Here is a 27,009-nt window from a genome sequence, read left to right as displayed (position 1 = left end):
TTGGCAGAATGGGTGACCCCCAGATGTATTGCTCTAGTTCTGTTTTCTCTCCAAGTTCTAGTTCTGTATGTTCAAGTGCCTACAGGCATCTATATCCAGAAGTCTTGCTGGCACTTCAAACTTGTTACATATCGAGCAACTGGTTATTTTATTATTTTTTTTTCCCTCCTGTGGTCCGTATTTCTTTTAAGATATTACCAGTCTACTCTTTCACATGGAAAACAAGGAAACTCATTGTCATCCTAACTCTTTTCTTAATTACCATTTACATTTATTCAGTTGTCAAACCTGTCGTCCCTGATACTCACATATTCCTCTCATCCCCTGCTAAGTTACCTTCACTGTCATCCTGGACTATGGCAGTTGCCTTTAATTTCATCACCTACTGTTTCTCTGCCCTTTTGATTCTTCTTACACACCTCCAAATTCATGCTCATGAAATAGAGATTTGATCACATCATGGCTCCCTTTTGCCCACAAATTAACAGTTAAATTCATTAGCCTACTATTAAGGCTTTCCATAATTTGACTCCAACCTGTTTTTCCTTTTTTTTTTTTTTTAACTACAGTCATCCATAGCATTGGCATCTGATAAACTAAATTGTTTATTATTTACATCTTGCACTTCCTAATCCTCTGTTCCTATTTGCACATGACCAAATCATATCCGTCATTCACAACTGAGTTCCAGTGCCACCTTCTCTATGAAACATTCTCTGATTCTTCAAGGTATACATTTTTTTTTTGTTCATCTGACTATTTATGCTATTTCATTGGTCTTTTCCTTTGTGATTCATAACTTTTCATCTTACACTATAGTTATTTTTGGTACATGTCTTATATCCCCTATTAGAATATAAATTCTTTTTTCTGACCTATATCCTCATAGACTGTATTGCCCTCAGATGGTTGGATGAATGAATCCTGTACGTTTTGTTTTAAAGATTTTATTTTTATATAGTCTCTACACCCAGCATGGGGCTTGAACTCACAACCCTAAGATCAAGACTCACTTGCTCTGCCGACTGAGCCAGCCAGGTGCCCCTGAATCCTGTACCTTTAAGTGATAGAAAGTTGTAACAGAGCCTTGCCATTATAAGGTTATCTAGGGCTATTACATTTAGTTGTATGGTTTGTGTGCTGTCCAAAAACTCCTGCCAATGGAGTGAGTAGGGCCTGAAATCCAGCTCACATTTCCCCTTCCCCATACCAAAATGTGTGCCAGGCTGGTGCAGAACTGCATCTGCCTGGAGGGCGGGTTACCTGTTCTTTACATGAAGGTTCTATTTGCTGGTTAATCTGTGCATCTGCTTGACTGCAGCCGTCCCTTTTTCTGACTCTTACCAAAGCATCATATAAGCTAAAACAACTCTGACAGTACTGACAGTATTAATTGAAGTTCATTACGAAAACTACTTTGTGTCACATAGAAACTATCCAAAAGTATTTGCTGAAATAAAAGTTATAGATTAACCAAATGTGAAATAAAGCATTATTATAGAGCATCTCCTTGGTAATTTAATATTAATTTCAAATTTACGCTTCTGGAACATTTGAGATTGCTTGTAATTTTTTACTGAGGTCATTTGGCTAATAGTCCCATTTCCCTTGCCACCACTTCAGCTCTATCTTTTGGTTAGAATAATCTGATATGAGATAGAAATTTTTTGCCTTGTTCCTTTAGTGCTATTGTGGTGTAGCCAACGATAGTGGCTTCTGGAAGTTTTTCTAGTTTGAGTTAAGGGTTAAGTCATAAAAAAAGAGTTTATTTTTTAAACGCATTCCATTTAACTACTTTTCTAGTTTACTGATTTGTTTAGTTATTTACTTAATATGTCTGTGTAATATAAAATTTCCATAAGCCTGTGAGAGATAGATGGAGTATTCCTACCTAAATATATAGAACAAAGCTTAGAGATATTAATTGACTTGGGCACAAGGCAAGCAAGTGATGAAACTAGGCTAAAATCCAGGGTTTCTGTATTATCCCTATCTCACGCTTTTCTAAAATGTTGCATCCAGAATTCTTTTAGTGGAATTATTTTGGTCTGGTTGATATATAAGGCAAATTAAAAAATCCTTAAACACATAGTTAATGGCTTATTGGCATGTGGGTATGTGTATGTCTGGAGCACCTAGTATAGCACTTTGTATCTATTAAGTGTTTAATAAACAAGGTTGATGACTCACTGCTTGTGAGTCCTCCAGTGGATCTGTCTCATTCCAGAGTAGTGACAGGGCAACCCCAAGTGGACTGATGTACTTTTAATATGGGCTAGAGTTTGTTTTTTATTATATGGGTAGAAAAATGTTAACATTTAGCGCTTAACTAAATCCCAGGCACATGTGCATATTACTTCACTTGATCCTGACAACCAGTCCTGGGGCTGTCTTGTTATCTCCAGTTTAAAGATATGATACTTACACATGATCAATTGTCATTCAAATCCAGGTCTGTCTAATACCAAAGAGACTGCTTAATACTAAAGAGACAATAGTCATGAAACTAAGCCACTTGATATTTGAAGAATATTCAGAATAACTTACCACATAAAGGCCCTCGGAGGCTATATATCTATGTCTATTTATTGCTAAGTAGATATAGCTGTAGATGATACTATCTTAGCATCTGGGAAACAAAGCAGTAATTCCTTGGACTGGCATAGTAGATCTTAATGCTGGAGCTAAAATTGCAGGTGCCACTGCAGCTCAGTACCAGCAGGGGGCCAGAGTAGTGCTGCAACAGTGAGAAAAACCACGACCATCTCAGCTTTGAGAGACTACTCTGGTGTTTTTGGAAATACAGCCAGTAGGAATAAGGGTGTCGCCTGATTTTTGTTATTCAGCTTCCTCCTTCCTAAAAACAAAACGAAACAAAACAAAACAAAAACAGGAGATGGGCAGCACCGGAGTATCAGAGAGAAACCAGAATAACTGAGTTTCGTTATCTTGTTGAAGTTAATTAGAAGACCTTTTAAAGATTTCCAAATTTGGCCAAGGACCAGCAATTAGTGTACAATTAGATATATGGGTGTGGTTTTTAAAAAATCTTTATTGTTGAAATATAGTGGACATGCAGTGTTAACATTAGTTTCAAGTGCTCCACAGGAAATGTGTTTTTCATTCTGTCAATTAAACTTCATTTCTGTGCAACCTCTAAAGCATTTCTCCTATAGCATTTCTTCTATATTCTGCTTTTCTAAAAGCAGTTTGAATATCTTTAAGCAACTTGAAAGGCCACAATGTTAATAATGTTCGAAATGGAAATTATGAGAAGGAAGAACTAGAGATGTCTATGGTGTATGGGTAGCATGGCAAGCTACTAAAGACTTTAACCAGGTTCTTTGCTTTGGGGCTCTTTTATTGGTTATCAAAGACTAAAGGCTATTAAAGAATAAATCAAGTGTAATTTCTGGGCTACTGGAAGATGTAGCTGTGATTCTTTGTATTGATATTGTGGTCTTTAGGCATAGAGAAAAACAGAAACGAAAGTGTGAATGAGAAGTGAAGAAAAGAAGTGAGAATAAGAGAGAAGTAAATGCCATTAAAAAAAACAAATATCTGTAGTCACTCAAATTAGCAGAATTGCAACAATAGGTATACAATACATTTTAGCATTCTCTAACTACATATGTATATGCATATACATATACATACATTTTATAACGGTAAAAGTAATAGTCATTTCTGCTATAACACTTGTTTTGAAACGAATGTATTCCAACATGATTGATGTATTAGGGAGCAATTTGAGCATAATACACATTTGTTGTTTGCTTTTGTGTCATTTCATTTGTGAGAAGTACTACATGAATGCAAAAACCACGCTGCTAAACCACGCCACATGGGAGGAATACACAAAATGTACACACTCACACGCTTCAAACACCTATCAGTAATCTCAGTGTACCACATGTCGTGAGTGTTCTCCATCCACATTTGCTGTTAAAACTTTCCAGCTGATTTCAGATAACCCTATTTTCACTATTTCAAAATAACTCACAAGCTACAACTCTTCTAACACCCACTTTCATTAGCAAGTGCCAGGTCTTTTTCAAGGTACAGTGTCATATTTATTGTAGGGTTTATGTACTTTTTAACCATTTAACACATGTAAAACTGCTGTTTTTATTAGGTTCTTACCTTTCCTTTTTAAAAAAAAGTACCTCTGATGAAATTTTTGAATATTGAGTTCCAACCCCACTGTGCCTTGCTTTTTATCACTCTGGTGTGATCATGGGCCTAAGCTAAATTAGTATGAGCAAAAGCAGGGAGACAGAAAGTTGAGAAAGATACGAAAAAACCTAGGAGAAGATACAATTAGAAGGTATGAAAGATATGATTAGAAAGAAAAGATATGATCAGAACCTAGGAGAAGCCTGAAGACCCAAGCATCTTTTACTTCTCCCTTGGGCAAAGGGAACAGTCCAGCCCAGAATACAAAGCAGTCTTTTGGGATGCATCCTGGATGTACAGGGGTAGGTTCACCCTTATTTGTTTGGAAGAAGCAGTTTAACCTGGGAGCTTGAGTAATGGACAGAGCATTGAAGCCAAAAATCACAACAACGAGTCCAGATTCACCAATTTCTGACTTTGGTTAGTAGAAAACAAGAAGCAAAATGATCAAAGCCAAAGAGAATCTAAGACATTCGTGTTGTCAATGATATTCAAGTCTGAGAAATAAAGGCTTATGATTTCCCATTTCCCGGAAACTCCCATTCTCCTGCATGTGATTCCAAAACGAGTTTCAGCAGGAAGGCTCCCAGTCAGGAACCCTCCGCAATGACCTTCTCAGTGTGATTTCGGGGGATGGTTGATAGGGGAGATTCTTCCAGAGATTAGATTAGAACTCATTTCCCTTCCCAGACAGGGAAGCTTCCTCTTCCTGTCCAGCAAAATATCATACATATTACGAATTGATGTTTCTTTACCTCCCTTTTCTCATGCAGGAGTTTTTATTGCCAGTGTCTACTTTTTCACTTTGCCTTGTTTATTAGATGTTTTGTTGTGGGGGGGTTGTTAAATTTATAATTGAGCCATAGGATGATAGACCTTAAGGAGCTCCTTCAAACTGGATTGAGAAGCATATACTCAACAGAGATACTAGAGCTGGAGGCAGTAAACAAGTTTGAGCAAGGGTGAGTGCACTGTTGGTCACATTTGGAAACCTTGCCCAATGTTAGGCAGGGCCATTGTTGAAAGTATGGCTGTAGGAAACGGGTAGATGTGGATGCTGAGCGACCAGGTTGAACTTTTTTATGGAATGATTTTATATAATACAAAAAAGTAATTCAGTGAATCCAATTACATATGCTTTGAAGTGCAATCATATGCAGATAATCTCACCCAACATTTCACTTAATGACTTTTGACTTGAAGTTGCTCTTTCATAGGGAGATTCTCACTTCGCTTTTGTCCTGCCTTACAGGCCTGTCCATCTCTTTTCACTAATGCTAACATACTCAGAAACCAAGCTGGTTAGTAAGTGCACCCTGTTCTTATGCATATGGTTATTAACGGTTACCTAAACTAGCAGCACCAAAGCCATTTTTCAGGTTTGGTGTAGCTATTGGAAGAGAGGCCAGGGGCTTCTCTTCTTTTGAGATCGTGGGGACCAAGGCCATGTAATCTGTGACCATGTAGGAAGAGCTCAACTATGAATGAAGGCAGCACCGAAGAAAGCAATGCAAAGAGAGAAAGAGCTCCAATGACACTGTTGAAGCTTGAGCTGAAGTTAGCTTTGATCCGGGTCTCTCAGCCTTGGCACTATTGACATTTTGGGCTGGGTAATTCTTTGTTAGGATAGAGGATGTTCTCTGATTTTAGGATGTTCAGTAGCATCTCTGGCCCCACTTGATGCTTCCCTGGCTGAGAACCACTGCTCTAGTCCTAGGCTTTTTGGTTACATGATCCTTAAGTTCCCTTTTTGCTAAACTTCTGTGCATTGGGTCTGTCACTTGCAGTCCAATTGTTTTAGTTAACTTTCTCCTATGCCTTTTCTATGTAAATAAAAACAAATGTATTCATTAAACATAAACAGCTCTATAAAACCAATAAAGTAAAATTAACAATAGTTTGGTCTAGTACCACTAAATTGCCAATAATGCAATCATAAAAATATGTATTTGTGTTTAGTATTTTACATGTTAGAATCTTGATTTTTGTGAACATGATAAACCAGTTTTTGTGTCAATTATTGTTATTGTTGACAGTAAACTTTTAAACCACCAATGTGTTATTTTGATGGACTAATCAGTTTTTTTAAAGATTTTATTTATTGGGGGTGCCTGGGTGCTCAAATCGGTGAAGCATCTGCCTTAGGTCATGATCTCTGCTCAGCAGAGAGCCTGCTTCTCCGTCTCCCTCTGTCGCTCCCCCTACTTGTGCTTTCTTTCTCTCTCTGTCGAATAAATAAAATCTTTATTTTTTAAAGATTTTATTTATTTATTTGACAGAGAGAGTAAGAGAGAGCATGGGGAGAGGGACAGAGGGAGAGAGAGAAGCAGACTCCCCACTGAGCAGGGAGCTCTACTCTGGGGCTTGATCCCAGGATCCCAGGACCTCAGGACCCCAGGACCCCAGGATCATGACCTGAGCCAAAGGCAGACGCTTAACCAACTGAGCCACCCAGGTACCCCTTGATGGACTAATCAATTTAATAGTGTGCCTTAAAAAATTCTCTAACTAGTTACAATACTTATAACTAGTGAAGTGATGCAGTAGATACATTTCAAGATGGAATCTAAGTCTTACAGTACTCAGTAATGTGAATGTGACTGCTAAGGTGTAGGAGGTAATTTGGAATTCTGCATAGTTATACTACCACATATAGTGAAAAATAATTTTTCCCACCACATTTTTGTATTTGAATTACCATAGAATCATTGCTTATTAGTGTACCATGATGTCATTTGGCCACAGCTTGATCTATATGTATCATTTACATTTTTAACTTTTCCTTTCTGCTTTCTCAATAACTGAGACAGCTCCATGGAACTCCATTATTTATGGGTTGTCAAAGTCTCTGTCTAATAATAAAACAATTAAAATCTCATTCTATGGAAATTTTTCCATCGTGAATTAACAACGTAAAATAGAAGTTTTGATTTTGCAACGGGTAAACGAATTCAACATTTTGACATAAGAACTTTCTAATATAATGGTAGTCATATATACTTGCCAGTACCTTACCAGTTAAATTAGAAGTTAACTGCCAAGAATTATTTAAACTTCATTTATTAGTTTTATTGTTAGAAATTTTGGCATTGTTATTTTGAATCTATATTAGGTATATTGAAAGATAAACACATCATTGTGTTAATGTGTTATTAGAACCAAAATTTTTATATAAGAGAAGATGAATATAAAATAAAAAAGGAGAGTTGAAACTCTGTAATGATAGATTAGAATTGAAATATCAATATAAATTAATGACCTTTTAAAACTTATTTGCTAACTTTGATCACTGAAAGTTCTAGAAGCAGTGAAATGTCCATAGCAGTGAGTATGCCTGCTACCCAAACCTCACTAAAAAGCAATAGGGCTCCCTGGAGAAATGACTCATTCCAGATCTGGGACAGAGTAAATACAAAGTGAGGCTGGGACATTCTGTTGAACTAGAAAGCAATAAAAATTCAAAGATTAATGAAATTGTATCAAAAGGATTCAGGAAGTATCTTGAAAGGACTTCCACTGTCCAAATCTGGGAAAATTTGCACAATTATTACAGATACCTCTTATATATCATTGCATATCCTCTAGGAATCATTTTTCTCATTTCAGCTCTATGCAAACTCGTGTAGGCATAACCACGCACAGCTTCATTTCCTGCTGTTCTGTAAGTCCCTTGCTTTTTGCAGTGTCCACAGGGAAGACCCACACTTGTGCAACCTAGACGTCCAGTGGAGTTAAACTCAAGTGTAGGGGAATTAATGCCTTTTTGGGAAAGCCTTTAATCAATGGGAAATGAAGCCAGTGGGTAAATTTTTTTCCTCCCTTTTCTCCTCCCACTTTAGTGGTGGTCCTGAAATGCAGCTTAAATGGCTTCTAAGAGATTCAGTCTGACAGATTAAACAGGTGACTAGCTTATTAATGCACTGTCATATTGGCTCTCCCTCCTTTGCTTTATTCCCCTTGTCCCTCAATCCTGCTCATTGTGACTGGATTACTTTTAAAAATAATATTACCTGGGGTGCCTGGGTGGCATAGCGGTTAAGTGTCTGCCTTCGGCTCAGGGCGTGATCCCGGTGTTATGGGATCGGGCCCCACATCAGGCTCCTCCGCTATGAGCCTGCTTCTTCCTCTCCCACTCCCCCTGCTTGTGTTCCCTCTCTCGCTGGCTGTCTCTATCTCTGTCAAATAAATAAATAAAATCTTTTAAAAAAAATAATATTACCTAAGGCTTTTGCTTCAGATCCTACTTTTGGGGGGAACCCAAGCTAGAAGGATGGCATCAAAAAGAATAATACTTGTAATTTATTGAAACATTGAATATATAAAGATTTGTGAACCATTTTGAATGATATTCAAAAGAAGAGAAAGACTTACCTCACCAAAAATAATCTTTTATTTGCCACCATTGGAAGTGAATGTTACCAGCTTTTTACTCTCCAAATTGGTCATTAAAGGAAGCCGTTATCACTCTTTCAATTAGAAGTATAGTTGAAGAGAAGCTCTTCTCTACAAAACAAGTCAGCCAGTATAGCAGAAAGAAAAATAGAATTTTTTAAATGACCAGTTTTCAACCCCTGATGAAATGATTGATTTAGACAAGGATCATCAGTGAAGACTAAAATTCTTGGAGGAAGCATTGGTAAAGAACTGCATATTTGCATGTTACAAACTCTATACCTTACTAGCTAGTTAAAAAGGAAAACAAGTCTTTTCAGTAAATAAATTTGCTATTATTACCTTAAGTCATAGAATGCCTTATTTATTATTTATTACTTTAAAGGCTTATTGTATTTTCCTGGTTTTTTGCATGCCTAGTAATTTTTGACTGGATGCCAGACATTATGAGTTTCATGCTATGTGCTAGATTTCTAAAAATGCCTTTAGATATTTTTGAATTCTACTTTAGGATGCAGTTAATTTATTTGGGAAGAATTTTATCCTTTGGACTTGCTTGTAAGGTCTATAAGGAAGGACCAGAACAACTTTTAATCTAGGGCTAATTTGGTCCCACTGCCAAGGCAATATCTTTCAGAATATTCAGCCTGATTTCCCATATATTATGAAATTTCTTCACTCTGGCTGTTGGGAACAAGAACTATTTCCAGTCCTGTGTGAATACTGCAAATTCTTCAGCCTGATTCTTTCCATTGGTTCTTTTCCTGTCTTTGAAGTTTTCTTACAGACGTGCTAATCAGTTATCAGATGAAGATTTGAAAAGAATCCTCTGCAGATCTCTGGGACTCTTTGCAACTCTCTCCTCTGGTATTCTGGCCTGTGAATTTTAGTAACATTAGCCTTCTGGAATTCTCAACCCTTGTCTCTTTAACTCAGGAAGACTGCCACGCTCTGTTTGGGCTCCCCTTCCTGCTCTGTAGCCTGGGGCAATAATTACCTTGTTTCCCTTCTCTCAGGGATTACTGGGCTGAGCTGCCTGGTGTCCAGTGTCCAAAAACCATTGTTTTATAGATTTTGCCCAGTTTTTAAGTTAATGTAAGACAGAAGAGTAAATTCAGTCCCTATTACTTCATCATATCCTGAAACAGATTACAGTCCACTATAATTGTAGTTTTTAATTGCTCTTTTCAAATAATTTTTAGAAGAATGTACTTTTAAATTTTCAAGTATTAATAGGGTTGGTTAAAGCATATTTGCTTATATGTTAAAATTTTTTTTAAAATAACTTTTAGTTTTCTCATTTTGTTTTCAGAGGATGAAACTTGTACCATTTCCCCTTTGGAAATTTATTGATTTTTTTTTGTGTGTTAATATATGGTCATAGCTTGTGATTTCTTTGCATGCATTTTTAAAAATGGTGTTTGGTAGAAATCCAATATAAACACATACAATCATGTGTAGTCAGTCTTAGTGTATATTTTGAATACCTTGTGTTTATTTTGTGCCTTAGAATCATAGATTGATTGGGGCGCCTGGGTGGCACAGCGGTTAAGCGTCTGCCTTCGGCTCAGGGCGTGATCCCGGCGTTATGGTATCGAGCCCCACAGCAGGCTCCTCCACTATGAGCCTGCTTCTTCCTCTCCCACTCCCCCTGCTTGTGTTCCCTCTCTCGCTGGCTGTCTCTATCTCTGTCAAATAAATAAATAAAATCTTTAAAAAAAAAAAGAATCATAGATTGATGTAACGTCTTCCACTGTTAAAGTGACTAAAAAAAATTAACCTCGTAGTTGTTCTAAGCACTGTTCTTAACTAATTCGGAGTTTCTTCAGGTATACCAGAACTCTTTGAGTATAATCTTTTTTTTTTTTTTTAAAAGATTTTATTTATTTATGTGACAGACAGACAGACAGACAGACAGCGAGAGAGGGAACACAGCAGGGGAGACGGAGAGGAAGAGGAAGAAGCAGGCTCCCAGCCGAGGAGCCCGATGTGGGACTCGATGTGGGACTCGATCCCGCAACGCCAGGATCACGCCCTGAGCTGAAGGCAGACGCCTAACGACTGCGCTACCCAGGCGCCCCTCTTTGAGTATAATCTTGACTCAGGAAGATACAAGGCACTTACTACTAATCACCCCCTGGTGGTTTAAGATAATGCCCATTTAACATTTTTTTTTAAGTAGGAAATAAAACTCTTAAGTTTTACAAAACTACAAATTAAAGGAATAATTGGCAGACTAATTTCTAGTCTTCTTTGGTGCCTATTTCTTAGGTGTTAAGAACCAAATTACCTAATGATATATTTAAGTTTTAAAAGTCTACTTTAGGGGTGCCTGGGTGGCTTAGTCGGTTAAGCATCTGATTCATGATTTGGGCTCAGATCATGATCTCGGATTGTGAGATCAAGCCCTCATCTGGCTCCCAGCTCTGGGTTCATGGTGCGGTGCGGAGTCTGTTTGAGATTCCACTTGAGATTCCCTCTGCCCCTCTCCCCCACCTCATGATTTCTCTCTCTCCCTCCTTCTCTCTCTCAGTAAATAAATAAAATCTTTAAAAATAAATAAATAAAAGTGACTTTAAATGAACCACCTTAAGAAGTACATATTTTAAATCAATATATGTGTATATTAGGGAATATAAACACATGATATATAGATTAAAATAAAGCCAAGCTTTATTTATTTGCTTGTTTTTCTTAAGGGTAATAACCAACTATTTATAGATTTTTGCCTTGCACTTTATTTGAGCTTATATTCTTAGAGATGCTTTAGTTCTGCAGAGAATAAGATTAAAACATAATAGGTCTACTAACTACTGTCAGTTCTGTAATTGAGAGATCTGTCATCAGAAGAGCCTGAGACTTTTGATTGGAAACATACAGTGGGAGACAGAACCTGAAAGCCTTTGAGGCTGTGGGACTGGAACAGAAAACTCTAAATAAAGCAGGCTCTGACTAGCAGTCTCACAGGGTCAGCATATATTCCAAGCTGAGTACATTGCCTCCTAATTCCAGAGAATCCTACAAATGCCATCTAAGCCTGTCACCAACCATCCCACTTAGCTTTCTACCTAATTCCTCATTCTCAAATTTTGCAGAGATCCATAATTTTAAGGTATTTTACTTTATAATTATACATGTGTTATAATGAAAAAATGTGTTTTTTAAATACTCTTAAGCCTTTTAAATTCTCACTGAAGAGATATTATGCATCCTGACCAATGTTTGTGTGTGTGTATGTGGAGGGAGGGGAACTTCTAAACAAAGTAATTATATTTGGTTTGCACATAAATAGAATAAGCTGTTCTACTTAATATTTTTGGTGTCAGTATTTTTCTGTGTTCTTTGTAATTTTCCCTTTTATAACTGCAAATGTTGGATCTAAGTTTCAAAATATGCCATATTTTAAAATACGTTAAACTTTCACACACTTAAAATTAAATTATAAATATTTATAATTTATAATAAATATATAAATTTTATAATTTTCCTTTTTAAAATCTGAAGATTAAATTCATGATACTTGAGTATTTCCTTGCTACACTTTTATTATGATTGGGAATCAGTATCTTCCCTGAGAAACTAACATATTAGCAAATGAAGCTGTTATTATCACTATCAACACACCTTTGTTAGAAACTTTTATTTACATTTTTAAACAGCACTGTCAGGCCATTTTAATCTGTGGACAAAACTCCATACATGAGCTACGATAGGACTTAGAGGGGAAAAAAATGCAGTGAGAAAAATATTTTGTTTATCCCTAGGCTGTTTTGGGTGGCAGGGAGCAAGATTTAAATTTGCCTCAGCTTAATTGCTTTACACACATTCTTGTGACGCACAATTGGGAGGGAGGAAGAAAAAGAGGGAGCTGTTACTGTGTGGTATGTATCTAAAAGAGTGCGTTTGAGAGGGAGAGGAGAAGGCAGAAGCAAGCTGGTCTGACCAGAAACAGAACTGCCTGTGACAGATTAAGAGACAAGCAAGGCTTGGAATCTGAGAGCAAGCAAAGAGAGTGGAAATTTACAGCTGCCCTGTGCGAGTGTTCAAGTGATCATTTTCTGCTAATGTTTTCCGGTGGTAACTGTTACTCTTCAAAGAGAGAGAGAAAGTCAAGACGGGATTGTGGAAACTCTTCTCTGTGCAGCGCTTTTGGTAACTGGAGGCACCCTCTATTAAATGGAAGATAAAGCTACTTCATGTAAAATGCTTTGAGCCCACGAGAGAGCTGTCTTCAGCACCTCACCATGTGTCTACTTTTTGTTGCTTAGACAAGCCTGGACATTTCTATAACATTTGGTGAGTATCAGCCAGGTTATCTATACCAGTTCATAGAAATGGAATTAATATGGTAAACTTCAGTTTTCACTTAGGTTTTACAGTTATTGCTTATATATTCATTTTAAATCATGTAGTTACCTTGTTTCTTTGTGCATGATGAACTGCTGTTACTAGGAGAGGTTTAAAAAAACAACAACTAGAAAACAATGCTTCTCTGTTGCCTAAGGCACTTGAACCATTACCAACTATTCTGTGTCCATGGAATATCTTATTTTGGAAATGGGTTTTTATTTACAAAGAGTTTCCAAAAATAAAATAGTGGCAGTATACCATTTTTCATGTTTCCTTTTCAACTGCATGAAAATTCAAAAGTTATCTCTTTCTTTTATCAGTAAATTTAAAATAATCATTGTGACATTTGGTATTCTCAATTATTATAAGTTACACCCTTCTCTCATAATTCAAATAGAAGTGTTAATGATACCATTAATTAAAAGGACATATAATTTAAATGTTGAATGCTTCTGTTAGATCCAATAAGTGACACATGATTTTTTCAAAGTTCTGTAATGAATATAAAAATTAGATAGTTTACATATCAAATTTACCATTTGACACAAAATAAATGTACATTGACTTCAAATTAAGGATTCGAACAGTTATTTTGTTCTTATCATTGATACCAGGCTCTCATTTAACATTGTTGTTCTGCTGAAGAACGTTATAGCCAGATGCATATATGTATGCAAGCAGTACAGCAGAGAAAAGAAAAATAAACTAGTAAAATATGTATTCACATTCCAAGAGAAACTTCATTTGTAGAACCTTAACATAGGACATTGTATACTAATTTTTTATGTCTTTTTAAAGGCATCAGTGGAAGACACGTAATCATTCCTCTGTGGGAGGAAGGAAATATATATTGTTAGCTGCTAAACTGAGTCATTGCATAGAGATGCACCATTCTAAGCAAATTTTCTAATTTACTCTCTACCAGCATCAAAAAATATGTCCTTAGTTAGTGATTCAAGTGAGTCCTTTAAGGCGGAACAGCTTAGCTGAAATGAAAACTTCAATAGAGTGTCAGTAAACATTTCGAAAGGGTTTATCCCCTAGACATAATATATAAAATGGCTGTATTTCCTCTATGTGTACAGAAGCCTGTAGAACAGGTTTTGTTTTGTGGGTGTTTTTTTTTTTTTTTTCCATGCCTTTCACTTATGTATAAGAAGAAACTCAGCTGGTTTTGGGAAACCTTTTCCAGACCAGTATCTTGCACTTAAAGTCAGAAGTAAATAAAATAAAGATAATATCACAAACCAACTTTTCTTCTTTACAGAAGTTCCCATACTCGGTCTTAGACTAATGGAAGATTTGCACACAGCCTCACAATTGTCAGAATAATTTTTTAATTTTTAACTGTTTTTTTTTTTTTTAAAGATTTTATTCATTTATTTGACAGAGATAGAGACAGCCAGTGAGAGAGGGAACACAAGCAGGGGGAGTGGGAGAGGAAGAAGCAGGCTCATAGCGGAGGAGCCTGATGTGGGGCTCGATCCCACAACGCCGGGATCACGCCCTGAGCCGAAGGCAGACGCTCAACCGCTGTGCCACCCAGGTGCCCCTAATTTTTAACTGTTAAGTCACTGGTATTACCTTCGTGGTGGCATCATTTCTTAAGCCCATAGGAATGTAAATATGACAGTAAAGAACAAGTCATTCCCAGTTTGCAAATGTTTTGTAATTCAGAAGTTTATTGTGAGTGGGTTGTTGGGATTTAGGACCCATCTTCCCTGGAAAATAATTTAATAAATGATTGTTTGACTTTTATTATGGTCTAAGAATAGATTTTAGTCACACTATAGAAAAACCATTGCCGGGGCACCTGGGTGGCTCAGTCGGTTACGCGACTGCCTTTGGCTCAGGTCATGATCCCAGGGTCCTGGAATTGAGCCCCACATTGGGCTCCCTGCTCTGCGGAGGAGTCTGCTTCTTCCTCTCCTTCTGCCTGCCACTCCCCCTGCTTGTGCTCTCTCTCTCTCTGTTAAATAGGTAGGGTCTTTAAAAAAAAAAAAAAAGAAAGGAAAAAAAAAAAAAGAAAAACCATTGCCACCCTGAAAAATAGTAGGAAATCGATTCTACTCATAAAACTAAATTTAAAAACAATTGTGTTGAATAAAACATTTTTATTTATCCTAGATATGAATGCTTGAAGAAAAGCAAATTTAATGAGATGGATGGGTTTTTGGAAGGAGGCTTATAAACAGGACTTCTAGGTACTTTAAAGAGCTTCCAAGGTTGATTTGCACACCCTGTATGAGATCTAATCTCATGTTACAGTTCACGATTTTTATTTTCCTTGCTATCAGCCTATTTCTAGCCATTGCTTTTATGCTTAGCACCCATTTCTGAAGTCTAGTCCAGTGGCACATAAGTAGGTACCTAATAGTTACTAGATGAGGACTAAACATTTTCTTTGATTCACAAAAATGAAAACTGAGTAATTGTTCCAAGATGTCCAAAAAAAGGAAAGGGGCTTAGAGGCACGTGGTCTTCATTATGAGAAAGATATGGCCTGACAAGTATCGATTGAATTGTGAGACACAAACAGAGCGATAGTAGTGCAGAATCAGCCTAATATTAATAGAACGAGGGAAGACCTTGGTATGACTTGGTGGCAGCCCTGAATGAGCAGGGATGGTGATGAGGGAAGGCAGTTTACAAGCTTGGTATCTGGAGTGCGTGGGACATTCTGAAGGAAGGTGTCAGCTTTATGTATTTGCATAAGTATGCTTGGACCCCTGTGAAGAAGTGTGGCCTGTTCGGAAAACTGAAATGAGGTCTATCTAAATTAAGTTTAGTTACACTGGTCCTGAAAGTTTCTCTAAGGTACTGTAGTACAAAATGTAAAAGTTGGTAGTGTAATAAATATATATAATGAAATAAACAATACAATGAATGCATAGTACACTTATCTTAGGTGACTTTTAGTGACAGAAAACCTTTTCCATTTGATTCAGGAATACTTCCTTTGTTCTATTTCAAAACTATAAACCTTGTTTTAATAACAATAATAATATCTAACCAAAATGCAATGACTGTTATGTATAATATGTATGTGCTTACAGGGAAGACTAAAAAAAAGTGAATTTTGCACTTCCCTTGATAATTCTGTTGTGAAGAATAACCATTTGTGAATTTCAGTGAGATCTGATGCTTTGATTGGCTTTGTTACAGTGAGTTAGAAGTTTGGTACTAGTTTTTGAGAACCCTGACCTAGCTTCAGACCTCTGCTATAAATTGAGATTGTGAAATTCTAATCTAGAAGTATCACTCATTGACAATCACTAGTAGTTAATAGATGTAGAAAATTTTAGCTCTGACAAGTGACTGGAGCTGTCAGCAGAATTACTATGAACCTAATGAATGAAGTTACTAATGGTTTTTCCTGGAATAGTAGTCTAGTAGGTTATTATTTATAACAGCAAAGAAATTAGGAGTTGTATGTCTTCCTAACTTCATGTACTAATTCTATTTTTAAATTATTTCGGTGGTTACAATACATTAGAATTCAGGAGTAGTTCCCAAGGACATGGGTTTTTCTTCTTATGAAAGAGTTTTTATTCCAATGTAAGTCTGACCAAGGCTTCCAGATGAATGAGGATGCATTAAAACTTCTCATGAATTTTCTATTTCTATGTAAATTGTCCGTTTTTAGTAAAGATCTCCTTCAAACTGTGTTAATAAAAATTATAAAAACAAAATCATTCTTAGTCATTTTGAACTGAGAGAAAGAATGATCAGTGAATTGGGCACCTGGGTAGCTCAGTCAGTTAAGCGTCTGCCTTCAGCTCAGGTCATGATCTCAGGGGCCTGGCATCGAGTCCCACATTGGGCTCCTTGCTCAGTGGGGAGTCTGCTTTTCCCTCTGCCTCTCTGCCCTGCTTGTGCTCTGTCTCTCTCTCACTCTATCTCAAATAAAATAATCTTAAAAAAAAAAGAATGATCAGTGAAAGTCCTTATTTATACTTTATTGTCTACAGATTTTCACTCATTTCTATAGGTTTTCTAGTGAAATATTTAATTGTAGTGGCTTCTAATTACATTTAGCATATGTATTTAAAAATAGAATCATTGAAGGATAGAAGACATTGACTGGATGATACTTTGACGTATATGCTCTATAATGGATTTGGTGTCATAACATGTATAACTAGAATGATATGCTTTGTAATTTATTATATCTGAGAAGGCACTTCTAAATTATGATGTCAGTGGGGGGAGAGGTGACTACTTGGGTATGGCAAATACAGTAGAACCTGTAGGTATGCTTTTCAGTTTTAAAATATACCTTAAATCAAATGCACCCATTTAAAGAGAACTGTTAAATGAATATTGACAAATGCATGCACTAATGTAACCTCTATTTCATTAGTTTTTTAAAAATGAATCTTACAGGCCCAGTTATCTGCCACAGATGCACTTTGATTGTATCATTTCTATCTGTGAGTTCAATTTGGAATGCAGATAAAAGAATGGTGTTTCCTGAAATTTTGTGATTTTTTTTAATGTAGTACCTAAGTTTATTTTAATTTTTTTAGTTTAAGAGAAGGTACTTACGCCTTAAGTTTAAATTAGCAAGCTCTAAGAAAATTTTGGAAATGTTCCTGTCTCACTCATTGTTGATTGTAAAATAAGCTTATGTGAAAGGAAAAAAGGCTCATTTTTGATTTGGCTTTGTTACAGTGAGTTAGAAGTTTGGTTACTTTTTATAGTTTTACCTATGGAAATCTTGAAAATTTTCTTGGCTTCAGAGATAAATTTCTCACTCTCTTAAAGTTTTGTGGGAAACCTTTGAAATCAGAACTATTTTTGAACAGTACAATTGGAGGTTAAACATAAAGGCCTGGAGATACTCATTAGTCATTTAGAGATAGACATTTATTTTCCTTTAAATATTTTAAGGAATAAAAACAAGGGAATTGAATGTCCCAAATGACCTTTTCTCCCAGTTTCCCCTTTCCTCTTCCCCTGTAAACACTCCTCTGCACTTATGTCACTGAACATATTCAGATGACTCACTAAAGTGATTGACTTTGGGCCATCTTTAATGACGCTCACACATAAGTTAGGTATATGAAATATTTTACTGTGTATTAGAAAAGGGAATGCTGCCAAAATCTACTACAAAGTCTACAGGGCCTGAGTTCCCTGGGAGCAGAGCTGAATAATTTTTTTTGGCTTTCTCTCCAGATTCTGAGCCAAGTTCTACTCTTTATGAAATTTCATAGCCAGAGTAACAGAAATCATATTTGTTTGACTAATGCTTTGAAAAGACATGGTGATCAGATATTCCACAGTTTGAACTTTAAAACACAGTTGTTTAGTCATTAAAAATATCATTTGTGAGAAGGTATTTCCATTATAAAAGCATTTGCATGACCTATTAAACAAAGTTCGGAAAAACACAGAAAATTTGAAGGAAAAAGAAAATTTAGCATCCATAAGCCAATTACCCAGAGACAATCACCATTAACTTTTGTAAAGTATTTTTTCTTTGCATAGGTTTTGTGTACTTGTGTTTTGTTTGCTTTTAAATAGTTCTATAGTATGGGGTACTGTTTTTAACAACATTTCAGTTTTATTTCACATTCTTTGCAAACATTTTCATAGCCAAAGACTGCATTTCATCAAATCTAAGAAGCCATTGGCTGTAAGTCATATACTTTGTATAACCACTAAGAGAGAAAGGAAAAACTGCTAAGTAGGGTAAAATCCCCTCAGCTGTAAGAAACACCTAAATTTCAGAGATGTTAAAATGTTTTTTAAAATGTTACAAAGATAGCCCTTATTTTAGTTTATTTTGTTAAGACAGATTGCCAGAAGCAAGAATTACTACTAAATCAGAGGTTGTGAACATTGAAGATCCGTATTGCTAAATTAATGTCCAAGTAATATTCCCACCAGTATGAGCCAGAGGGGGATGGGATCAGGGAGATGCACCAAGGGGGTTGCTTCAGTTGTTTCTTTGTGTTTGAAGCTGGGCGGTAAATACACAGGAACTTGTTGTGCTATTCTCTATTTCTTCTATATGCCCCATGTATTTTAATCAAATTAGAATACCTAAGGGAAAAGTCCTGTTGAAGCATTTTGATTAGCTTGATGGTGTCACAATTCACTTGTGAGCCAACTGCCATAGCCAGGGCAGTGGAAGGAATACTCTGGCTATGCCTGGGTCATGTTCCCACCCTTTGGGTAGGGTGGGATGGGAAGTAGAGCAGACAGGTCTATCACCACAAGAAACAGGGACCTAATAGCTACCAAAGATTTTTTTCTTTTACTTTTCTGATTCATTTAATTCCAGCTTCTATTGCTATTATTTCCATCCTTCTTTTCTTGGAGATTTTTGGGGTGGTTTCCTTTTTAACTTGAATTCTTACTTATTTTTATTCCCCTTTGAATTAATTATAATTGTAGATTCTCACCCTCCCACATGTCCTACCAACAATATCAAGGCTTCCTTTCAAGAATTATTTCTGATTTTTAGCATTTATTTTGTTGAACTCTTGTGGGCTTGATTCCATCTCATCTTTTTATAAAATTTTTAGTAAGCATACACAATCTGTTCATACATAAATGTGTTGGCTAGAGATTCAATTACGAGGCTATGGACTCTCTCTTTCAGAACTCTGTAGGTTTTCTCTTTGTTCTGATGACATTTAGTTTTAGGGAAGTTCAAAGGCAACTTGATTTTTGTCCTTCGTTGCTGTTAAGGTCATTTTGTAGGAATGAGCTCTGAGAGTATAATGTTTGTTTGTTTTAAAAACCACAAGACACTGAATTTGGGGGGTCACCATTAATCTCAACTAGAAGAGCTCTTTAAGTGACTAGGTTTAGATCTTTTTTCTGCTTAAGCTGTTACATCTTTTTTGCTTCTGCTTCATTTTTTAGATTTTTTGTTCTTGTTGGCTTCCTCCACCTCCCCCCATTGTTACGTACCTGCTTTTATAGGATAACTTTATCTTTTCCGTATCTCTGTAATATACATATTTATAGGTGTTCAGTAAATATTTTTTGAATGAATAAATGTAGTCTGACTCATTTTTTACCTTTCAGTTGTCCTTAGTCAATTTTCCATGGGGTCATTTCTGCTCTGTGAAGATTTGGATTACCGTGCTGTATTTGGGGTGTTATCTGTGTATGTGTGTATATGTATGTGTTTTTGATCTTTTATCTTGGCCAGCTTTTAGTTTAAATCCTTTTCTTTTTTTTTGTCACTTATGTCTGTTCTGTCTCCTACAGAGAATTAATTTTGGAAGCAACCTTTCCTGTCTAAGTCCACAGGGCGTTTCTCCTCTTTCTTGGGCTGCTCTCTCTCTCTTTTTTTAATAGAACCTACATTATTTGTTGTTTATTCTGTTTACTCACTCTTGAAAATGGAAAAGTACAACAGGGCAGGTGTCAGTCCACGGACATTTGTTTGCTGCATGGCCCATTGTTTGCGCTATGCTAGAGGGCATGTTAGTGTGCACAGCCTACATAGTTTTCAGTCCTTAAGAGGCATTCCTCTAGTGTCAGTCTGTTGTACTTAATATGGCATCTTCTCCTGTCCCTGCTTCTTGCTTTGCTGAGATATAATGTATATTCTGAAGACTCTAGGTAGACTTTATGGAAAAATTCCTACTACCCTTTTATTCCTAGAAGGCACCATTATCAGGACTCTGCCATTCTTTTTGTCTCTACCTTAAGCAGTTCTCTTTGGCCATGATGGATAGATAGCAGGAGTTAAAGATTTAGAATGGGTATGGACCAGTGATGAATCACCTGGAGCTCACTGTATATAACCTAGCTAATTTCAAAGGATGATGCTCTTTCTTTAAAAACCCACTCTTACAGTATGGAGGTTCCTCAAAAAAATTAAAAATAGAACTGGATCCTGTGATCCAGTAATTCTACTTCTGGATATTTATCAGAAGAAAACAAAAATACTAATGTGAAAAGATATATGCACCCCCGTGTTCATTGCAGCATTATTTACCAAGAAACAGAAAGAACCTAAATGCCAATCGGTAGATGAGTGGATAAAGAAAATGTGTTTATATATGTATAATTCACTCATAAATATTATTCACCCATAAAAAAGAATGAAATCTTGCCATTTGTCGATATGGATGGACCTTGAGGACATTATGCTAAGTGAAGTAAGTCAGATAGAGAAAGACAAATATTGTATGAGCTCACTTGTAAGTGGATTTAAAAAAAAAAGCAAGCTCATAGATACAGAGAACAGATTGGTGGTTGCCAGAGGTAGGAGTGGGGGTGGATGAAATGAGTGAGGGAGTCAAAAAGTACAAAGTTCCAGTTATAAAAAATAAATAAGTCATGGGGATACAATAAATAAAATTAGATAACTAAATAGTATTAGCATAAATATAATGTATCTGGACTTGCCCAAAACATTTGGCAGATTTGTTTTGATATCTTCATAAACGAAATGGAAAAATATGAGTTAAATGATATGACTAGGTGAATTCACAGTTAAATTTTTAAATTTATTTTTATTTTTCTATTTTATTTTTTTAAAGATTTTATTTATTTGAGAGAGAGAGAGTGAGAAAGCACAAGCAGGGGGAATGGCAGAGGCAGAGGGAGAAGCAGACTCCCTACTGAGCAGGGAGCCCAATGTGGGGCTTGATCCCAGAACACTGGGATCATGACCTGAGCTGAAGGCAGACACTTAACCATCTGAGCCACCCAGGCACCCCAACACAGTTAAATTTTTTTAAAAAAAGAATCCCCTCATTTTATAGGTAGAACAAATGACACCCAGACAAGGCTGATAATTTCTGAATCATGGTGGATCAGTTACCAACTCAGAACCAGAGGGGGATTTAAGTACCTTGTATTTGTTTAGCAGGTAGTACTGAGTACTGGCTCATTTTTTAAATGACTAGTGGAGTAAATGATGTGATTGGGGTGGATGCACATGCAGGTGACCAGCATCGTCGCCCAGGGAGTAGGAAGGGCAGCCCCGAGTTTGAGGGTGATGCAGGAAGATGTTCAGTCTGGGGGTGGGGTGGAACTGGTTATGGTCTGAGGAGAGCAGAGCAGTTAGGAGAGTTTCACCGTAATTTATAGTGGACCGGGGGCTAGAACTGCACAGTTGGAGATATAGGTCTTGATTTCCCTCATAATATGGATCCCAGAATTGGAGAATGATCCTATGAAGTTTTAAAACATGAATAAACAATTTTATATTATAGTTATTATAGTAAATAGGTACACTTAAAATATGAAAATAGCAAATGCAAAAAAGGAGTACTGTATTGAGAGGCATTGTACTGTGTGTTTTTCCCTCTATTATATAATTTCATTGCCCCCAAAATGTTTAGTTTCTTTGTTTAATAATAAGCTCCAAAGAGCAAGGATTGTATTTTTTTTGTTCACGGCTCTATCCCAAGTATTTAGCAAGGTGCCTCTGCTTAGTACTCAGATTGTTTGTCCAGTGAATAAGTGAATGAATAAATCAACAGGCAAATGAAAAGTTGAGAGACAGCAAATCACGAAATGGTGGCTAACTGCCATGTTAACGTGGGAGTCCTGAAAACATTTGTAATATTACCAGAATTAGCCTGAGAATTAGCTTGATATAGTGAGAACTGAGCAGAGCAATAGGTAATGGACAAAAATCATGTCATATCATATATATGATACCATATTCTTATTTGTACTCTATTTTGATGTCAGGGAGCATTTAATTGAAATTCTTACAGTTGATTATCTTTTCCTTGGTGCAGTAGAACTGCATGAAGAAATAGAACAATTACACAAATGCATTTAGCTTTAAAAAAACTTTTAATGCTAAGTATTTGAACATTAAATATTTAACCTTCAAAGAATAAATGTATATTTTTTAAAAGAAAAAAATGTGTAAGTGATTCAAGGAGCCAGCTGCGTCTAAGACACTTAATTAAAACAATAGCATGTCTCAATTACTATGCCTTTCTCTTTGGCGAAATCATTCATTCATTATGTCATAGAACTTTCTGTAATAATAGCAGCTAAACATTATAGAGTACTTGACTTATACAAGGCCCTGTGCAGGATACTCTACTTACCTTTAATCCTCACAAGCCTGAGAGGGAGATGTTATCATCTCCATTTACAGATGAGAACAGAGCCTTAAGGGGATCACATCCTGTGCCCAAGATCACTCAGGTGAGAAGCAACAGCTTGCTGGCTCTGCCCAACTATCTAATGATTGTTTCAGCACCCACCCTACTTCCACATTACATATGCTTTTAAATATACTCTACTTTCATTTATTTATGTGTAGGGCTAACTACTAAAGAAAAATCTAGTGTCTTTATAATTTTATTTTTGAATTTTATAAAGGTACATGATACAATATTCCTCCGACTCTCTTTTTTGAACCTGACACTACCTACTGAGAATCCATGTGATCTTCACATGCTTTATCTTTGAATGCTCTGTCAACTTTCAGTATCCGCTTTAGAGGCTGACCGGGGTCTCTTAACTTGTTTTTCAAACTTATCTTTGCCCCAAGAGAGGACAAATTCCCCTCCCACTTAGTCTCCCCACACTGGGGAGTTGAGGCACTCCTGTTGAAAACAGCATTTCTTCTGAAAACAACAATTTAAGTCTTTTGTTTTATCATCAAAATTCACACTAACCGTTTTGATTTCTGCTTCATAACATATATATGTCCCATTGGAATTCTTGATTACAAACAACAAATACTGAAGGAATTTATTGGAAGGATATAAGGTAGCTCGCAGAATGACAGAAGTTCTAGGGAACCAGATTTGGGAAATAGGAATCTAGGAGGATTAGGGATTTGGAACCATAGCCATGGTTATGCCACAGGAATAGCTAGGTAGAGTGCTGCTATCCACTGGTGTGCACGTTTGTGTATACACATTTGTATAATATCCTCCATTGACTAATAGCATCATTGTAAATCAGAAAAATATTAGAAAAAATAGAATTAACCCAAATGTCCGTCAATAGGGTATTGGTAAAATAAATTATATAGTAATTTTATAAGAAATTGCCATATAATAATTACATGGTGTTATCTATGTAATAGAATACTATATTGTGTACAATTATTGTAGTAGATCTAAATGTATACTCATAGAATGGTATTCAAGATATAAAAGGTGGGGGGGCGCCTGGGTGGTGCAGTCGTTAAGCATCTGCCTTCCGCTCAGGGCGTGATCCTGGCGTTCTGGGATCGAGCCCCACATCAGGCTCCTCCACTAGGAGCCTGCTTCTTCCTCTCCCACTCCCCCTGCTTGTGTTCCCTTTCTCACTGGCTGTCTCTATCTCTGCCAAATAAATAAATAAAATCTTTAAAAAAAAAAAAGATATAAAAAGTGGGAAAAAGTTACAAAATACTATGTTTAGTATTCTATTTTTGTTGTAAAATATATCTAATTTTATATGTATGAAAAAGTCAGGAGGAACATACACCAAACTGATATATTTATTATCCCCGAGCAGTTGTTTTAATGGAAGACTTTGATTTACTATGTCATGTTTCTGTGAGGTTTGAAATATTTTTGCCAGTAACTATGAAGTACATGACTATGCCTCTCCTAACCGGAGACTTCAATTATGATTTTCTCCCTAAATACTTACATTACAGTAGGGCAATGATAGCTATATTTAGCTTTCTCTGCTCTATGTAAATAGATGTTCTCAAAAACAAGAATTAATACTCCTTTTCCTCACTTTCCTCACCCTCCACCATGGTGGTCTTCATTTCCTCAGTGAGTATAGCCAGCTGAATGTTTGAAGAGTAAATAAAAAACAGATTAGATTTTTAAAAATTTTACGTTGCGATTTTGTGATTGTCATGGGTAGCATTAAATATTGCCTTACCACAGTATGTGGACTCTAATCTCACTTTGTTTTACATGTTTTATTTGATCTATCACCATCGTTACTGTCGTCGTCAGCCGCAGCAGCAGCATTCTCATTAGTTAAAAATTCTAGTTAAATATCGCTTATTCTGTAAAAGTACTCCTTTTCCTATTGGGACTCTTTCCCTAATCCTTGTATTTGTGTTGTAGAAAAAAATTTTTAATTTTGAGTAAAAACTTTTAGGCAAAGTTTTTAAAATACCTGTCTTAAAATATTTATATGTATTTAAATTTGGTGTAAAAATTGATGAAACTCATTTTATGTTTCAAATTACTGAATTAAGGTTATTGAAAACATATAAGACATTTTAGTATAGCAATTTAATCACATTAAGAGTTAAATTGCTTGCAAACTGGTACAGCCACACTGGGAAACAGGTTGGAGGTTCCTCACAAAGTTAAAAAATAGAACTACCCTACAGTCCAGCAATCACACTACTAGGTATTTACCCAAATAATGCAAAAAGACTAATTCAAAGGGATACCTGCACCCCGATGTTTATGGCAGCATTATCCACGATAGCCAAATTATGGAAGCAGCCCAAGTGTCCATCAGTTGATGAATGGATAAAGATGTGGTATATAGATATACACAATGGAGGATTATTCAGCCATAAAAAGAATGAAATCTTGCCATCGGCAACATGGATGGAACTAGAGTATTATACTAAGTGAAATAAGTCAGTCAGAGTAAGACATGCCATATGATTTCACTCATATGTGAAATTTAAGAAACAAAACAAATGAGCAAAGGGGAAAAAAGAGAGAGAGAGGCAAACCAAGAAACAGACTCTTAACCATAGAAAACAAACTGATGATTGCGAGAGGGGAGGTGGTGGGGGAATGGGTGAAATAGGTGATGGGGATGAAGGAGGGCACTTGTGACGAGCACTGGGTGATGTATGGAAGTGTTGAATCACTATATTATACACCACGAACTAACATTACACTTATATTAAGTAACTGGAATGTAAATAAAAACTTGAGAAAAAAATTTTAAAAAGTTAAATTCATGATTCTTGTTTGCTTATTTGTTTCTTTTAAGTATTCTGTATTGGAAGAAGAGATTTCTATAGATGAAAAAAATGCCTTTGTTTAGTAAATCACACAAAAATCCAGCAGAAATTGTGAAAGCTCTGAAAGACAACTTGGCCATTTTGGAAAAGCAAGACAAAAAAACTGACAAGGTATGAACTAAAATATTATTATTCAAATGCATATATTCCAAAACCAAAAACCAATGTAGAAGCTTGGTGAAGAATCCCAAATATGGTCTGTGATGTGCACATAAGATCTGTATAAATACATGTAAATTGATTTCAGGTTTTATGCAATTGTTGAATCTTTCACTTTGAACCCTTGGTTCACTGTCTTAAGCCTCTGACCAAACTTGGATCACTCTAACTGAGCTTAAAAATCTAAGGGGTTACACTGGTATATAATATTAAACTGACATTTTTATTTAAAGATCACCTGATAGTTTCTACAACAGTGCAACCTCATTTTAACATTTTTTAAAGGTCCTACTAAGCAGGATTTCCTCATAGGTAAGGGTTTTTTTTGTTTTTTTTTTTTTGTATTTTATTTCTTCCATGGGGTGTTGGACCCTACATGTTCAGTTTCTCTCTAAAGTGACTGGGTAGCTTATGGCAAGACTTAAGAGATCTATAAAATAAATCTCCTTCAGGTCACAGTATTTTTCTATCCCAGTGTATAAACAATCTTGGATTTTTGTAGGGATGTAGAAATATTATTTTTTATCCTGCATCTTGTAAAGGATGTAGAAGTGTATTTTTAATTCTCGTGTACTTGTAATATTGAGCCAAATATTGGCTCAGTTAGAAAGAAGAAATGACCTTCATAAAAGAGTAAATCTAAATGGCAAAAGACAGGGAAAAAAACATAAAAAGATACTCATTTTCACGAGTAGTCAGGAAAAGGCCAATTAAAACCACATGCATTCCTATTACACACCCACTATTTTGGCAAAAATGAAAAATGTCTGATGATACTAAGTGTTGGCGAGGATGGAGAGCAACGAGGACTTTCCCCACTGGGAGGGATAAAGTATAAATTGGTGTCACTGCTTTGGAAACCTGTCATCTGTCAAATCACCTGTCAAATATGTTTATACTCATAGATATAAACTCTAGCGATAACCAGGATGCATGTACAAAGGGTGTGCATGTGTCGCTGTTCATAATAACCCCTCAGT

General features: G+C 36.2%; 1 protein-coding gene across 16 annotated transcripts in view; it reads left to right on the top strand.

Moving 5' to 3' along the window:
* The window catches only part of CAB39L (calcium binding protein 39 like), a 112,281-nt gene that overhangs the window by 29,157 nt on the left and 56,115 nt on the right, over window positions 1-27,009 (top strand). For 8 of the 16 annotated variants that reach the window (XM_048215478.2, XM_048215475.2, XM_057308811.1 and 5 more), the window contains 2 exons: window positions 12,666-12,864; window positions 25,840-25,981. In XM_048215478.2, the coding sequence (XP_048071435.1) occupies window positions 25,871-25,981 (111 nt within the window). In that variant the 5' untranslated portion in view covers window positions 12,666-12,864; window positions 25,840-25,870. Of the gene's footprint in view, window positions 1-12,192; window positions 12,865-25,839; window positions 25,982-27,009 lie in introns of those variants that run through there. The other 8 variants (XM_048215483.2, XM_057308814.1, XM_048215476.2 and 5 more) reach the window with 2 other exon arrangements.

This window comes from Ursus arctos, unplaced genomic scaffold (genome assembly GCF_023065955.2).
Source record: "Ursus arctos isolate Adak ecotype North America unplaced genomic scaffold, UrsArc2.0 scaffold_10, whole genome shotgun sequence".
NCBI classification, from domain to species: domain Eukaryota; kingdom Metazoa; phylum Chordata; class Mammalia; order Carnivora; family Ursidae; genus Ursus; species Ursus arctos.
The sequence above is the reverse complement of the archived record's forward strand: the minus strand, read 5'-3'. Positions and strand labels throughout refer to the sequence as shown.